Source organism: Sceloporus occidentalis, unplaced genomic scaffold (assembly GCF_023333645.1).
Source record: "Sceloporus occidentalis isolate IW3139 unplaced genomic scaffold, rSceOcc1.0.p SCAF_4, whole genome shotgun sequence".
Classification (NCBI taxonomy): Eukaryota; Metazoa; Chordata; class Lepidosauria; order Squamata; family Phrynosomatidae; genus Sceloporus; species Sceloporus occidentalis.
Window position 1 is genome coordinate 1,960,100 of NW_028316984.1, and position 17,475 is coordinate 1,977,574.

General features: G+C 40.4%; 2 protein-coding genes across 6 annotated transcripts in view; one reads left to right on the plus strand and one right to left on the minus strand.

Moving 5' to 3' along the window:
- PHF11 (PHD finger protein 11) overlaps positions 1-14,132 on the plus strand; it is a 29,685-nt gene extending 15,553 nt beyond the window's left edge. For all 4 annotated transcript variants that reach the window (XM_089519059.1, XM_089519060.1, XM_089519057.1 and 1 more), the window contains 6 exons: positions 581-627; positions 3,517-3,581; positions 5,201-5,267; positions 10,980-11,102; positions 12,225-12,296; positions 13,208-14,132. In XM_089519059.1, coding sequence (XP_089375185.1) covers positions 581-627; positions 3,517-3,581; positions 5,201-5,267; positions 10,980-11,102; positions 12,225-12,296; positions 13,208-13,347 — 514 coding nt within the window. In that variant the 3' untranslated portion in view covers positions 13,348-14,132. The remainder of the gene's footprint in view (positions 1-580; positions 628-3,516; positions 3,582-5,200; positions 5,268-10,979; positions 11,103-12,224; positions 12,297-13,207) is intronic.
- A 2,092-nt stretch (positions 14,133-16,224) lies between these two features.
- The window catches only part of RCBTB1 (RCC1 and BTB domain containing protein 1), a 52,486-nt gene continuing 51,235 nt past the window's right edge, over positions 16,225-17,475 (minus strand). For both annotated transcript variants that reach the window (XM_089519055.1, XM_089519056.1), the window contains exon 12: positions 16,225-17,116. In XM_089519055.1, the coding sequence (XP_089375181.1) occupies positions 16,976-17,116 (141 nt within the window). In that variant the 3' untranslated portion in view covers positions 16,225-16,975. The remainder of the gene's footprint in view (positions 17,117-17,475) is intronic.

Below are 17,475 nucleotides of genomic sequence, written 5' to 3' on the forward strand. Positions count from 1 at the left end.
ATCCAGTCCTAAGAACTGGAGCACAGCTTTGGCACAGCTTCCAGACTCTTAGGACACATGCATCATTTAAACAGCATACCTCCAAAGTGACCCGAAGCAGCTTTATTTTGGCAGTCTGTATGGGGCAGGATTCAAACCTGCATGGGGAGACCTCAATGGATTTCTTGTTCATTGCCTTAACTGCTCGGCTATGACTACTGCTAGTAGTGAATGTTTTCTGTGAGTCAGGGAATCATAGAATCATAAGAGTTGGAGGAGACCACAAGGCCATCCAGTCCAACCCCCTGCAATTTCCCCTTTCTCTAAAATGAAGGTTCAGTAACTTGCTCCTGTTTCATTGATGAACACTGATCACTGCACATTTGGTAACATATTGATGTACACTGTCCGTACCGACACAGCTTGCCAATTGCTTATGAGTCATTCTGCCTTGCAGTCATTGTGCATGGAAGCCTTGTTTCACCTAAATAAACCATTCTTTCCAGTGAATTACATTGCTTCTACAATTGTTTTACAAACTGGATACTGTTACTTCTGTATTAATGCAATTTCTTTTCTCTCAACATCTCCATTGTGTTAGAGTATTTTGTCCAAACCATGACCCCGTCAAGCAAAACAGTTTTTATGGTAAGTTTCTTCCATTATTTAGTTATTTCTGTTAATTTGTTCTGGCGCTGGATCAGCAGCTGTTTCAAAGCACAAGACAGAACCTGTGGGAGAATGTAATGAAAGTTGCAATTCTCATTACCATGGACAGTGACTGATGGTGCAGTTAGATAGCATTACACTTCTCAGTGTTTCAAAAGGTAACCCTTTAGGTGGTACTGTGTCTTGCTTCAGTTCTTTTTAAAACAAGAGTGAGGAAAATGTGCCCACCATTTTTGAGGTTCTCTCAGCACCCCCAGTTTTCATTTTTTTAAAAAAAAAACTGCTCTAAATTTTCCTTATGCCCTGTTAGGGATGACAATTGCCAGTTAAAAAAGATTTTATGGGCCTAAAATAGCCCAGAGGTAGCCAAAAATATGGGGTGTGTGTGTGTATGTGTATGTGTAAGGGCATTTTGAGTTACATTTTTTTTCTAAAAAGGAATTCGGGGGGGGCAAGGTTGTGTGGGGAACTATGCCCCCCCAAGACCATTGGGGGCAGTATGTTCTCCTAAGCATTGAGAGTTGACCACTCTTGTTATATAATAGTTTAGCCTAGCCTTGTTGTCTTGGGGACTGATCTTTTTGCCTGAATAAACCAGAGACCTCTGCCCCAAAGTCCTCCCCTGATGGCCATTGTTTGTGGTTGCCTGCAATATAAACTGTGGCCAGTATGTTTCTGAGGTATGAGCCTTTTTGATCCCAGTGGTTCTCAAGGAAAGGATTCCTTTGCCCACTTACTCTTTCTTTACCCATAGATTTTGGTAATATTTTGTCTGCCTCCTTCCATTCCTGAAATAAACATTTTGAACAGGTGTAAGTCTGTTCATTAAGTCTTGTGTGCATATATTTTGCACTATTGAAACTGTGAAGTCGAAGGTTTTAATGGCCGGCATCCATAGTTTTTTGTGGGCTATGTGGCCATGTTCTTCCTGACGTTCTGAAGATGCCAGCCACAGATGCTGGCGAAATGTCAGGAAGAAACTCTTCTAGAACATGGCCACATAGCCCCAAAAAAACACAAACAACTATTGAAACTATTTACTAAGTGACTGTTAAACAGCGCTGGGGGGAAAAACCCAGTGAATAGTTTTCTCATGCTATAAACAATTTGAGAGAACTACAAAATACTAACCCAAACTAGATCCTGGTTCAACTTGAGGTAAGGCATCAGAAAAAGTAGTCTTGATTGCTTGCATCTGTGTTCAGTGGGAAAATTTTCAGTTGTGACCTCTTGTCGCTGGAGTGAAGTCATGATGTCTGGCTGACATATTATCTTTGTCCAACTCTCCAATAACCAAACAAACAAACATTGGCCCGAATCTTGTTGGGATTTATGAATGTATAAACAGCATAGGAACTCCCATCTCAGTCATTTCAGTTCCCACTTAACAGGTAGCAGTGACTATGATCAGTTGGCATTTGTTGCCCTGTTGATTGAGAAGCAGCCAACTGATGTTCCCATCTCCCTTTCGTAATTGGTGCAACAGGCAGATGCAGGGTCCCTACTGCAATTCCCCCTTGTGCTGGAGGTTACTGCTGCTCCCAGTAAGTGGATACTGAAAGACTTTCGTGGTCTCTATATATCCCCTAAACTGGAGGACCTAAAGATGGTAGTGCACACACTGGTAACCTCAAGGCTGGATTTCTGCAGTGCACTCTATGTTGGGCTACCTTTGTACCAAGTCTGGAAGCTGCAGCTGGTTCAGAATATGGCAGCCAGACTCATTATGGGTACATACAGGAGTGATCACATTATGCTAATCTTAAAAGTACTCTACTGGCTGCCAGTTAGTTCCAGGGCAAAGTACAAAGTGTTGGTTATTACCTTTAAAGCCCTCTATGGCCTACAGGGTTGCCTTCTCCCATACAATCCGCCCTGTACACTCAGGTCCTCTGAAAAATGTTTGCTCCAACTGGCCAGGACTAGACTGATAGTAGAAATTCAGGAAGCTGCCTTATATTTAGTCAAGAGTCCACCTAATCCAGTGTCAATCTGGGCAGTTGCTTTTCAGAGTTTCAGGGAAATGTTCTTCCTATTCCTTCTGGAGATGTCAAAACCTGAGCTTGGTACTTACTGCATGTAAAGTTTGTGTTCTACATTATGCTTTCTCTCAACGTTTCTAGTTACTGTCCCCCTGAGCCATAAACAAGAATCTTTGCTCTACTTTCTTCTCCCAGTTTTGAATGAAACACTGGAACCCATTTTCCATAGTTTGAAGACAGTTGTTTCAACAGTCCTTTTAGCAATACTTTTCTCTAGAATGGCAAACTAGATAGGTCTTTGGGGTCTGATCCAACAGGGCTCTTCTTATGTTTTCTTATTATTTATGGTAGGTGATGGAGTTGTGCTGGTCACTTGTCAGAGAGTGTTTCAAGTACGTAAAAATAATACAGTGAATTTTTAAAATATTTTTTGGGGGTTAGTGAAAAGAGAGCATTGGGTAATTCTTTGACAGGTCTCTTGGGAGTACAGAGGAGGAGGAAAAATTTAGATGCCAGTGATAGTTAGAAATTATTAATGTACAATTATATTTTAAAAAGCTTGTGAGCAAAGAGATTATACTACTTTTGAAAATACACAGACAGCTAATTTAAGTACTGCACGTAAAAAGGAAGAAGTGTGTTTTATAATGAACAGAAATTCCAGCAGTCTCACTAGGTAACTGCTTCTTTACCACTGAAACTTTTAATAAAGTTTTAAAGATATAATTTTAGCTTGCTGTATTAGTTTTGTATTACTGTAACTAAATGACACCTTCCAAAGAGCTGGTGGAGTTCTAGCCTGTTATTTATTTATGTTGAATGAATTAATACTAGAACAAATTGTATGATGAAGTGTAATCATTTACCTGTTGACTTTGATTTCTAGATGAAGACAGTAAGAGGGGAAAGAACGCAATCCTAATGAACTCTGCCTCTACTAGAAGAAAAATGGTAATGAAGAACTAAACAATTGCTGCCTTTTTGGTGTCTAAGTCTTCCAGTAAGGCTGAAAGATCATTTTAAGGCCCTGGGTTGTACCAGCCTTACAGCATCAGGCCTGTCTGACTTCACATGTGGCATTTCAAGTCTTGCGAGCCATACTTCTGAATCTACAGAGTATCCAAAATAGTGCTTTGTCCTGAGCTCCTTTCTGACCATAAAATTGGCATTGCTACCATATAACATTCCATCTGATGTCAAAAATGCTGAGTACTGAATCTTTGGAAATAACTCAGTCTGATAACAAATAAGTGCATTGGCACAGCTGCTTCCTTTGTATTGGATGTAGACTTAGACCTCTGCACCTGGGCTGGCTGAAGGAGATTTCCCTGCTTTCCTTGGAGCAGCCCTTTTCCACGCAGGTGTTGTGTAGGTGATGCTATGAGGGTAAACAGGCAGAAATGCCTTAAGATACTTCTAGCACTCACAGAGGTTTCAATCTGCACTTGCCTCAAGGAGAAGAGCAGAGCCTCTTCTGATTGCCAAGACTGGAGCATGACTCCAAGAGTTTTCTCTGAGAAAATCTGTCTCAACATATTCTTTCCTTGTTTTCTTTTTTCTTTCTTTTTTCTTTTTTGTTCTTCTTTACATTAGACCAGCTTTTTTCTCTTCCTTCTTCCCAACACATAGAATTCCTCTAGGGCAGTCGTCCCCAAACTGTACCCTTTAAAAGCTTTTGGACTTCAGCTCCCAGAAGCCTCAGCCATGTAGGCCAATAGTCTGGGATTCTGGGAGCTGAAGTACAAAATCCATTAAAGAGCACAGTTGGGGGACTACTGCTTTAGGGTAACATATATCCTCCCCTCCCTACCTCTTTGTCATTAAGTAGTTGGGAATGTTCCCATCCCTTTCTGCACCATCTAATTTCCTACTTGTGAGCACTGATGTACTCCATTGTTTAGCTGGATGTTCACTTACCAGTTTGAAACTCAGAGAAGAGGAAACCAGGGGCCTACACTGGCCTCACAGGAGTTGTTGAACAACATCACTTGGACCTCTAGTGTTTTCCAAAGCTAGGGATACTGAGACCCTTCTCTTTTCTTAGCTTTCCTTCCAGCCATTTTGCCAATGGACTTTTAAATTTTAGGCAGAATACACTGTGAATCTGTTTATGCCTCTCTGTGTTCATCTCCCCTTCAACACAATTACTGCTTTTCCCTTGCTTATATTTTCAAATGGCTAATGATACATCATTAAGCATTTTTGTAAAGCGTATTCAGCTTGCATTTTATAGCAAGATAAAATTGTTATGAATGTGGTGGGTCAACAATAGTCTTCCCGGAAGTTAAATAATTTTCTTAAAGTTCATGATAAAGGATCAAATCCCCAGTTATGTACAAACTTGCTGAGTGACCATGGGTGATCACTACCTCTCAACCTAATTTATTTTTCAAATAGGGATGATAGAAAAACTATCTTCTTTAGCTTCTTGGGGAAATGATAGGGTATAGTAAATAAATAAATCAATAGTTTAATTAAATGACATTTAATTTAAAGTTGCAAATTCATTTGGGAAAAAATATTGTTTAATCGGTGCTGAAAATTTACAATTAAAAATACCCTTTTTATAGAATGATCAAGAAACACTTGCAGAAGAGAACCTACAACCCCTCAGGAAAAAGCCTAGCCAACATAAAGGTAGGATCTTGTTACATCTGATATATGCTAAAAGTTAGCAATATGAACTTTTGGGGAAATAGCTGTAGTTAACAATTTCCTTTCTTAGATTAATTACCTTGTCCACTGGTAAATAATATTGAAGCTATTTGCTTCTTAATTTCTGTATGACAATATAACATGACATTGTTATTACATATTGGCTGCAGTCTAAAATCTCTTCAGCATAACAAGCATCCATGTGTGGACCTGTGCTAGACTGAACCATATACCTTCCAACTGACATACTGAAAAACCTCAGTGGACTTGACATCTTTTTGAGTCTGGCTCTATGGACATAGCCAGACATTTCTGTGATTCTATGAGGCAGGATCACAGAAATGTCCTGCCACAAAGTGTGGAATGGCCATGAGGGAGGAAAGGAATACCAACACCCCCACCTGTCAGGTACAACATGTCTAAAACCCCTCTTTCATAACAAAAAGACAAATTCTAGACTTTTTAAATAAGAAAAATTGCTTTATTGTAGAAAAGAAGATCTTAGTAGACAGGTCCATGACTTTTTGGGAAGTCTGAAGATGGAAACACTTTTATAAAACATAGCAAAATCCCTCCCCATAAAATTGTGTAAGTCAGTGATTGGCTCCCAGTTCCCGCGCTTTATTCATTAGCATGATATAATGGCTACTGTCCGGAAAATCTATACCTTCCCACCAGCACTAGATTAAACAACATGAAAACAGCATCTGCCCTCTATACATGTTATATAACACTTGGAATTGATATCACATAGTATTATCATCACATCATCACATATATTTAGCCTATATTAATCAGTAACTAAAAACACATACAACTAAATCCATCACTTATTAAACTTATTATTAAAACTGGTCATTAGCTCTGCTTTTCTTTTTCTTTCCCCCTAAAACTCAAGCCTCTCTCCTCTGCCAAGATAGAACCCTCCTACATACATTCCAAGCAGCTGTTTTTTCTCTACAGACATTTTTGCTCTTGAGAGACTCATTAGCCCTTACAGCACAACCTCACAGTTTACCATCAGCATCAACCATATCAGCTATCAATCCCATCTCTCTTTAAAACAACTCAAAACAACTTCTGTCAGGAAAGCATTAAATCAAATGTGTTCCTGACACCAGTCCACCTGTACCCAAAAAGTATGTTTATGGATGTTGATAATAGAATGCCGGACACTGAATAATTTTATATGGAGGAAAAATACACTTGCACAATTTCAGTCACATTTTTTGTGTCCAGAAGCTTCCCCTAGGAGCCAGAGTTTTCACTCTGATGATGATGTGCTGTGAACACTCTCAGGGAGAATATTGGCAGTGAAGTCTGCCCTCTGTGCAACCATTCCATTTTCCACTGGGATCAGGCAGGATCAAAGAACTATATGGTTAGGTCCCCCTAGCCAAATGCAAAATGAAAACAACAGTGTTGAAATCCATCAAAATGGGTGCTGGTTGCTGCACAAGGAGGAATGAAATCCATCTCCGCAGCAGCACAGAATGGATATGCACAGACATATGGGAAACTTATGTGTGCTTATGCCACAAACAGGATGCCAGCCACTGAAAAGTTATTCTAATCTATCATTGTAGCAGACAGTGATAAAGGCAATAGTATCTGCTTGCCACCCTGGGTCCTAGTTGTGAGAAGAGTAAATAAACTTAGAGAGGTTGGGGAAAAGTGAGAGAGCAACTAAGGAGTCCTTATGGCTATTTATTGCTGAGGCCACTGTCAGGCAAGCAAGGGTACAGCATGTTTCACCAAGCCTGATCCTGTGATCTGACAAACACTAGGCCCTGAGAGATAAATTCATCATTCTGTCCAAATGCAAAGCTCCATTCAAAAGTAAAAGGGAAGGCCCTATTGGGTTATAAGGAAAGTGGCAATATATTTTAATGAGTGCCTGTACCTTCCAGGTCCTTTGGGCAGAGGAACAAGGAAGCAAGGTCCTTATTCTACAGTTCTGCATTTGCCATTATAAAAGGGATATGTAACTCAGTGTTCTCTGTCTTTGGTATCCCTGTTGGTGGTAGCATGGCAATACCAGCCACTTTTAGAGATTGTGTAAATATTTTGCCCCTACTGTAGCCCTACAGCACTATTATTCCCCGTCGAAATGAATGGTAGCCATTGACATACGAAAAAGAAAATAAATGACTGACTCTGTCTCTTGCCTTTCAGCCTGAGTCATTAAGCTTAAGTTCTACCCCTCTCAACTGAGCCCCAATCTGTTGTTGTTTCTTGGCCCTTCTAAAGTAGGAGACATGTGGGATGGGTGTTAACAACATGCGTTTAACTATGATTGAAGTACCTTGCAAATAGTACACAGATAGGAAAAGGCAAGGGACTGAGATAAGGAACTTGCTTCATCTTAAACTCCCTGTTTCTATCTTCTATCTTAACTGCCTCATCCAGTCCAGCTAAAAAAGTAGGTCTGGGATTTAAATGCCTATGCTGGATGGGGCTGCTCTTGAATCTGCAACCACAGCTGTGAACAGGGATGCAAGTGCTGAAAGTGGCTTATTTACAATACATTGTTTTCAACAGAATGTCCACTTCATTGTTCAAAATATAAAGAACCTTTGGGTTCAGAAGAGGTGCTCCTGAAGATGCTTGTCCTCCATGCCTAATTCCCTCCCCCACAATGATCCCTTTAGTGGCGAAGAAATAATTCCTTTTACAGTTTCAAAGAACCTTTGGTACTGATAGATTTGGGATTGGAGAGCATAGACCAGCAGACAGTGGAGTTGTAGGCTCCTTGCAACTCACCCCAGTTCGCAATCTGACTGCAGTTGAAGGCCAGCAGTATTTAAATAATGAGATGTGCTTGACTGCCTCAACCTAGCTCCCAGTTCTGGCAAGTGGTAAGTGACATTGGAAGATTCCTTTGGTTGCCAGTACTTGCTGGCAGCATAAGAACATTGAGCAGATACAGCACTTAATCCTACAGCTTTTGGAAGGTCAGGGCACCTTTTATATACAAAGTATTTAGGGATCCCACTTGTCCATAAGAACAGACATCCCTTTGCTGTTAGATGTGATGCGTCTGCCTCTGGATCACCCATTTGACAAATAGGCAGGGATGTATTTTAAGTGCATCCTTAAGGTTTGGCAGTGCTTTGTTTCCTTATAAGAGGGACTCGCTAGATAGCATTTAAAGAAACCAGTTTTGAAATACTGTCTGATATTTACCATTAATAGGGAAAGTGAGGGAACAGATGGTGACATTGTAACTCCAGACCTCTTTATGTCCAGTACTGTTCTGGGGTCCATTCTCATCTGCTTTTTGAGCTAACGGAGAACAGATACTTGCTGCGGTCTTAGACTGCAATCCTGTTTCCACATACAGAAAAGTAAGCTCTGTTGAACACAGTTGGACTTACTTCTCAGTAGAAGATACAAATAGGATTGCCCTGTTCGTCACCAGCTGGAGACAGAGGCAGGTAAAGTTTTCTGTAGATTTGGTGTTTTTCTTTGATCTTGAGAAGAAGAGTTTATTCCAGCTTCATTCACTAGTGTTAGTGGCAAGATTCCTGTCTGAACTCCTGGGGAGCCTTTGTCAGTCTGCTATGCTATACTGTGCCAGATGGGCCAGTAGGTTCACTCAGTGAGACTACAACTTAGTGTATGCTTGTGTACTATATAGCCTTCATAAGCAAAAATGGGTGGGGGTATGATATCTCCATTCCTTTTGCTCCAGGCAAACCAAAAGTCATGTTAGAACTCCTGCCGCTTGGGATTCCAGCTTTATGGTTGCTGGCTTATGAGGTTCCTCAGGATCAGTTTTGTCCTCCATTCGGTTTAACATCTACATGAAACCACTGGCAGAGATTGTCTGGAGGTTTGGGGTTCAGTGTTACCAGTATGTTGATGACACCCAAGTCTATTTCATTGTTCCACCGAACTCTAAGGAAACTGTTTTATTTCTAACTCCTGATAGGGAGATTTGGTAAAAATAGTCTCCTTCCGGAGGTCTGTGTTTTAGTGACACATGCCTTTATTACATCCTTGTTTGGATTACTGTAATACATGCTGCATGGGGTTGCTTTGAAGTGTTCAGAAACTTCAATGGATACAAAAACCTGCAATCTGATTTTTAACTGGCATGGGTTGCAAGAAGCACACAGTTCATAGTGTAAGGTGTGACCCGTAGTGCCCTTCATAGCTTAGATTTGGGTTGCCTGACATCCATTTCTCCCCATCTGAATCTGCTTAGCCTCTGAGATTCTCAGTAGATGCCCATTGCCCCTCCACCTTCTCAGGCCTTATTATTGGCTGCTCTTGAGGTCTGGAACTCTCTTCCATTTGCAGCCATTTTTATTTATTTATTTGGAACAATTTTTTTTCTTCCAACAGCCTTTAAAAACTGATGGTTTTGAAAGAAAGGATCTTTTAAGATGGTGGTGCACTGGTGTTTTTTTTAAATGCTTTTATTCCTTTTTAATGTTCTTTTTTATTTTTAATTCTTTTAAAAGGCAAGGTGAAAATTTAGTTGATAATAATAATTAGAAAAAGCACTGTGCCCCACATTTGTTTATTTCCTGTTACTCTTTGTAACAGTGCAATGCGGCAGCTAACGAAGCCAATGCGATTTTAGGCTGCATCAATAGAAGTATAGTGTCTAGATCAAGGGAAGTAATAGTCCCACTCTATTCTGCTCTAGTCAAGCCCCACCTGGATTATTGTGTCCAGTTCTGGGCACCACAATTTAAGAAGGATATTGAGAAACTGGAGTGTGTACAAAGGAGGGCGACTAAAATGGTGAAGGGTCTGGAACCCATGTCCTATGAGGACCGACTTAGGGAGCTGGGGATGTTTAGCCTGGAGAAGAGAAGGTTAAGAGGTGATATGATAGCCCTGTTTAAATACTTTAAGGGATGTCATATTGAGGAGGGAGCAAGCTTGTTTTCTGCTGCTCCAGAGACTAGGACCTGGAGCAACAGATGCAAGCTCTAGGAAAAGAGATTCCAGCTCAACATTAGGAGGAACCTCCTGACAGTAAGGGCTGTTCGACAGTGGAACAGACTCCTTTCTCAGAGAGTGGTGGAGTCTCCTTCCTTAGAGGTCTTTAAACAGACCTCTAAGGCTATCTGTCGGGGGTGCTTTGATTGAGATTTCCTGCATGGCAGGGGGGTTGGACTGGTTGGCCCTTGCGGTCTCTTCCCATTCTATGATGCAGATCCATTGGGATCTCCTCTAGCATTATTCAGCTTTGTATTATTGGGTAGTTGGCCTCATTGTTGTGAATAGACATGTTACTATCTTGTCTCAAGTGACAGCTAATGGATGTCTACAGGATTAATAAAAGGTTTTAGTAACTGAGTATTTCTCTCTGTAATATGGATTCCCATTAGTTTGGGAGGCCCAAGAAACAGCCACAAGCAGATCTGTATTTTGTGTTTGCAGCTTGTATCCTGGCCAGCAGACTAAGGACTGTCTAGTCTGACATTGTGTTCTGCAATCTACAGAGATAATTCAGCCTGACATAGGGTTCTCACTGGTTGTCTTATGGCTGCTTACATAGATCTCCTTAGAACATGTCTTCCTTGTTTGTTTACCATTCTCTGCTTGCCATTGTGAGCCGGGAAGAATATGTCTTGGAAACAAATTGTACTGAGTAGGAAGAACTTTGTAATGCCAACAGGAACTAAGCTAATATGTGATTTTATTAAGGTTGTATTTCTTTCTCTCTTGTAACAGTAAGGATAGAGTTTTTAAGAAAGTGTAAACAAGCTGGACTACTTGATGAAATATTTGAGGAAATGTTAGACACCCTTCATCTGGCACAGGAAAAGCTAATGGATGACAATACTTCAGAAACAGGTACTGCAGAAAGTATGGAAATGCCCAATATGTGCTGCTTACCAAATCTCTCAGTCCAGGTCATTTTCAGAAAATGCCTCTCAAGGATGTCTTTTTCACAGGGCACAGTGCTTAGGCTTAAGTCTTCTCTTTTGTACTCTTTCTTGCTGAATTAGGGGCTGTATAGACTGGCATCAGAGGTTTTATTTATTTTATTTATTTAGGTAATTATACCCCGCCCTTCAGCCCAAATGGCTCTCAGAGCAGCTTACAATTATTATTTTTAATTAGATGGTTCCCTGCCCTCAGGTTTACAATCTAAAAGACACGACACAAAAGGGGAAGGGAATGGTGGAGGGAAAGGGGATGAGGTCCAGTGGTTCTTCTCTCCCTCTGAGGCCTGGACCAAGGTTGGCATGGGGGTGGTGGGGGTGGTGGAGCGTGCCACCCACATGACGCACGCCCTGACTCTGTCCCTATGCCAGTGTGACGCCGTGCCCCACCACACAACGGGTGGAGTTACGGAGCCCCTCTGGCACTGTGTACAGATGACGTAGTGCCAAAGCAGTGCAGGAAAGCTGCAGCGCCAGCAGCTGTGGCACCCTTTCCGCGGCGCAGAAAGGAGCTGCTTTTGTGGCTCCATTTTGCACCACAGAAAGGCCAGATCGGAGCCACTGTGTGCGGTTGCCACGGCCCCGATCTGGTGAAGAAAGAGATCTATACAGCCCCATAGTCTTAAAAATATATCATGTATTAGATTTCCCCCTCCTTAGGTACAGAAACTGTTACTGCTCCAGTGTGCACTGTACTCTCATCTTTGCAGTGCATTTCAGTAGTATAATCAGAAAGGCAGGTTAGGACTGAAATGAGACACTAGCTGTTACCCAAAATCTGTTATTTTCAGATTTGTTCACATAGATTTTGGGATGAAACTCTGAATTATTACAGTTTTAAGACTGTTAACAGTAAGAATTCAAAGTTAGTTACATCTCAAAATCTATTTGAACAAATTTGAAAATAATAGATTTTAGGTAGACCAAGATACAGAAATTATTAATGTTCAATTATGTACTGTAATCTCATCCCTGCATTGCATTCTAGTAGCACAAGCATTAATATGTTAATAATAATATCTATCCTCAGAATATGAAGAAACAGTAATATCGCTTTTTGACTGTGGCCTCTTTGAAAATATACTTGCAGCCACTCGCTCAGGTAATGTACTGAACACATCTAGCTTATATGGCACTTGCTTTTATCTGATCTTACACAGAATATGGATCCTTTTGACACTTGCCCAATAGGGTCATTTTACTTAGGTTGTAACTATATATCACTGGCTTTGGCCCCACTGATCCTTGGCATGTGACTTTGGGATTTCTCCTGAGGGAATGTATCCAAGAACTTAAAAAATCTTTCCCCACTGCTACCATAGCTCCTTCCTAACTTTCTATAATCCTTGCCCCTGGTGTGCAATATAATATAATTTCCTTGCAAATGATTTTTTTTTTAAATTGACAGTTATCCTAGCATCACCATTGTGGTTTGAGGCGACTTTTAATTTGGTTGACTTTACTGATTCATTTTTCTAAAGAAGGGTGTCACTAATGTTTAGAGAAACGTCTACCAAAGAATGCCAGTATCCTACATCACCTACGTAGTTACGAAGCTGACACTAAGCAATGTCTCCTGGCCAACATCAACTGGTTCAAGTGGTTGGAGGTCCATTCAGCAGCTGATCAGAAGGAGGAGGTTTTTAGCCCCCTCCTGCCAGCAAGCAAGACTGCAATGAAAAATTGCAAGAGTTACTGTTTCTGTTTGTCACAGCCTTACTTGCTGGCAGAAGGAGGCTGGCAATATCATCCTGCTGCGCCCTGATCAATAGCTGAAAAGATTTCCTTGGTGCAGCTGCTGATTATTATGGAGGGTGGGGGGAATTTACATTTGTGACAGTAGTGCAGTGATCATGAATATGTGGCACTACTGAATGTGGAGCATTTATGGGACCATAATTCTTTATTATGAATCCATTACTGTAATACAGGATGCCAGCAGAGTCTTTTGTATGTAAACAACACAAAATAATATTTTCTATTAATATTAAGCATTAGTTTTATTTTGTACAGGAACAGAAGAAAAAATTCAGGAGCTACTAAATACAAGGAAGAGACTGGATGCCCAGATTGAGCTTCTAAAAGATTTGAAAGAAGTTGTACTTCCAGTTCCAGAAGACACAGCTAGCATATCTAACAGTACCTCTGAATAACCCACATATTTCTGTACTTGTTTGATTTCTTATACCTGATTTCTTGCATAAAACTGAATTTACAATAGACATATTCATTGTTTTTATATGTCACTTTGTGATATCTGTTCTTTTCTAGATACTACAGCTGAGACATTTTGTTTTAAAGATCCAAGTTTGTGTTTGGACTGCCTAATGTTGGTACAGGCCTCTTTGATGATTGATTGGTGGGTGGGAGTTGACATGCATTAATCAGTATACCACCTACAGAATCATGCCTATATCTTTCTTTCATTTATATGAGAATTGACAAGAAAGACAGATGAATTTGCCACATATGCTTCATAGCTTCATTGCAAAAGATACTATTGAGAAATCACTCCTGGAATCACTGTGCGCTAAAGGTTCTTTAGCGATCTCTCTGCCAGTTGAGTTGTAAACATACAACTTTAACTGTGGTGCTTTATAATAGTAAATGGCCAACTATTTCCCTTGCCTCCAAGACAAACAGGATTTTAAGATGTAAACAAATGTTTTCTAACATTCAAAAAAGACATTGCACACCCTGTATGTACTACTTGCAATTTTTATAGATTGGGTCTTACATGTCATGATCAGGTAGTTGTGACTGTGCATTAGTTGTTCACAGCACCCTCAGGACAGCTTGTTTAATCCTTATGTGAAAGCTCTAAGAATCAGAAATGTAAAAAAAAATGCACATTTGTGTGCTTTAGACTATTCAAAATGTTTACATTTAATGACAGAATTGTAAATATGTTTAATAAAAGGTGTTTTTTTACAAAGTATATTGAATTAAATCAAGAATTGCTGTCTCCAGAGCAGACAAATGTGAAGGGTAATGAAGGCAGAGTTGTAGGCAATTTTCCACTCCAGTAGGCAGATGTCTTTTACAAGCTTGTGAGTCATGAAAGCAAAGTTGATATTCTAGGATATCAAGGATATGTTTTTTTTTTTGGGGGGGGGGGGCAGAAATACATTAAACAGTTCAAGGGGTGCTACAGCCAATTAATTAATAAATATGCTATTAATATAATAGCATCTTAAAATGTTCCTGTGTGCTTCCAGAAGAGGGTGTTTACCTTTAAAAATTTGGTTTTTGGCAGGAAAAAAGGGAACAAGAAGAGACCACAGAAACATCCTTGGGGGCAGCACACTGCTCAGCCCAATCGAGTTTTATGGATAGGAAAAAAATGCAGCTCCTCTCATACGATGTAAACTCTTTAAAAAAGAAAAAAGGGCGTCCTGTGGCTGGCAATTCCATGCACATATACTTATGGGAGGATGTGTGAAGGATAGTAACCTTTACAAAGGGCCTGTTTATAATGCTAGGACATGTGAAGTCATAATCTCTCTTCAGTTTTTACAAAGTAGTTCTGTGGGCTTTCATGAAGAGCTGAAAGAACATTTAATCTTTTTCAGTGCAGCTGTTTTTCAGATGAAAAGCTGCTATTTGCCCAATTAGTAATTATTTAAAAAAATTAATAATTGTGTCCAGTAAAATTAGATAAATGGGATACTAAGGCACATTACAGACGCGCCAAAGGGGCATGTTAGAGTTGAGAAGGGGCGTGTTAGTTTGACATCCCTAATATGGACCGAGCCCGTACAAAATGACGGCGCCCGTCCACACGGGGCCGCCATTTTGACGTCGCGGACGCATAGCGTCAGGAGTCACGCGGCGGAAGTGACGCCGCAAGTGTGCGACTAGCGCCTCGCAGTGCCACTTCTGGGGCCCAGAAAGAAGTGCCATTTCGGCACTTCTTTCTTGTTGCGTCCAGGAACCATGCGGTTTGGCCGCTGCAGTTCCTGGACGTAGCAACCGGCGGCGGCAGAGCGCCCTTCTTGGGCGCTCTGTAACGCACCCAAGAAAGCCTGTCCCCCCCCCCCCCCACCTCATAAGTAGTTGGGAAAGTGTTCAGATTATACAAACTTTGGACAAAACACTTAGGGCACTTGTGGACAGATTACTAAAGGTCAGCCTTGGGAGCAACCTGCATCCAAATCACTTAAGATTATTTCTGAATAATCTTTAAAAGTAGCTGTAGATTGTAGAATCACAGAGTCAGAAGAGTCCTCAAGGGCCACCCAGTCCAATCCCATTCTATCATGCAGCAACTCACAATCAAAGCCCCCCAGCCCCAACAGACAGCCATCCAGCCTCAGTTTAAAGACCTCTGAAGAAGGCGACTCGGAGGGGGCGTTTTCCACTGTCAAACAGCTCACCATCAGGAAGTCCTGGAGTGCTTCAATTTGGCCTGGATAGTGCTAAAGCATGGATAACAATAATGTAGTAACAATCTTCCAATATCCAGAGGTTTGGTCTAGATGACCTTTGAGGCTCATTCTCTGGATGCACAGAGTAGCAATCCACATACTCATGGATCTCATGGATTATTCCCTGCGTGGCAGCCAATGATGCAGAAGTTCAAAGTCCAGTGTTCTTTTTCTGTTCTGTTGAACCTTTTCCCATCACTGGCAGGTTTTGTTTTATTTTGCCCTTCCGACTAGATGTGCAATCCCTTTACCCAAAACACATTCATAGTTTAATTTCATAAAATAATGGAGGCAGTGGGGGGAACATATGAGAATGAGAAAGAAGAAGCAGAAATAGAAGTAAACTGTGAAGGAAAGGGTGACTGAGTCTGTCCCTCTAACTCAGGCTGGAGATTCAGCTAAGGTTAATTTTTTGACTTAAATTTAGTTATATAGGCAATTGAATCAGTGACTCAACAGGTAAAGGGAAGGCAACAAAATCAAGCATCAACAAAATCAGAAAAAAGCAATGTGGATTTGACTACAACATCTTAAAAAACAAGCTGTCCCCAATAGGCAGTCAGTTTTATGAAGTCAAGTTTTGTTTTATTAAGTGCTTCTCAATTTCTCAATCTCTACGCCATCAATTTTATTACAGTTAAAATGACCAGTTACACTTAAAAATCACTGCACAGTTTAATTACAGTTAAATTCACCAGTTACCAAGCCTTTTACTGAAACCTTCATATTACCCAAGCCCTTTTTCAAATGTGTCCAAATAAACCAAGCAGTATGAAAAGTATGGACCAAATAACAATACTCACAATCTTAGCAAGGACACAAGCAATCCTTTGTACAACCCAGGCTTTTCATAATTAGACACCCTCCTTTCAAGTGGTAAATTTTTTATTATATAGAATGGAGACATTAATTTAAGATTGAAATTTTCCACATAATTTTCCCACTTCCACATAATTCAGTTTGTAGAAGTGTCTCAATGCCAGCTGTCTTAGTAGTACTTGAAATGAGTTACCACTGATACGTTACTAGGTCACTATTGGAGAAGCCTAACCTCTGGCACCAGAATCTTATAGTCTCTTTCTTCATCCCTCTTAATTAGTTCTTCTTCTTTCTGCCCCCAAGCTGTTCAACAGAACCAGCCAGCTAGGTAGAGCCCCCCAAGCCAAAATAATAATAATAATAATAATAATAATAATAATAATAATAATAAGTGCTTGATTTGGAGCTCCTGTAGAAGTCCAGCCGAAGAACAAATAATTTTATACAACATGTAATATATCTCAATGATAATCATGAGAGAGAAGTGCATGAAATCACACCAGCAATAGCTGTACCATTTGAACCTTGATATCTTTCAGTTCTTAAATGCTCCATATTTACTGGCTTTAGCAATGAATTCCTTTAGCAGAGAACCATCCATTTGCCAAAAGGCTGCTGTCTGAGTGACTTCGGTCAAGTGATTGACACAAAACTTAAAGCAGAATTCTTCTAAATCCTAGACACAAGACAAAACAAAAAGCCTTCCATTAACTTTACTGACAATTTTAAACATTTTTTATTATTATTTTAAAATCACAGGGCACAGGGGAGCAACTCATCTAGAACTACAGTACTTCATGGACTTTTACATAGTGTTTCTGTGTTAGGAAAAGAAACCAGGAAAACCCCATGGATGTTTATGCAGGTATGTAATACAGTGAGCAAGCGGGTGAGAAGTGAAACGCCATAGCTGCCTGGTGTGTTGCACTCTCCCCAAACCATGCCCATGCCAATTTGTCATGCTGACTGCCTCAATATTTCCAAATGTACTAATACACCACTATTCACCAATGTTATTATAAAGACAGCATTAAA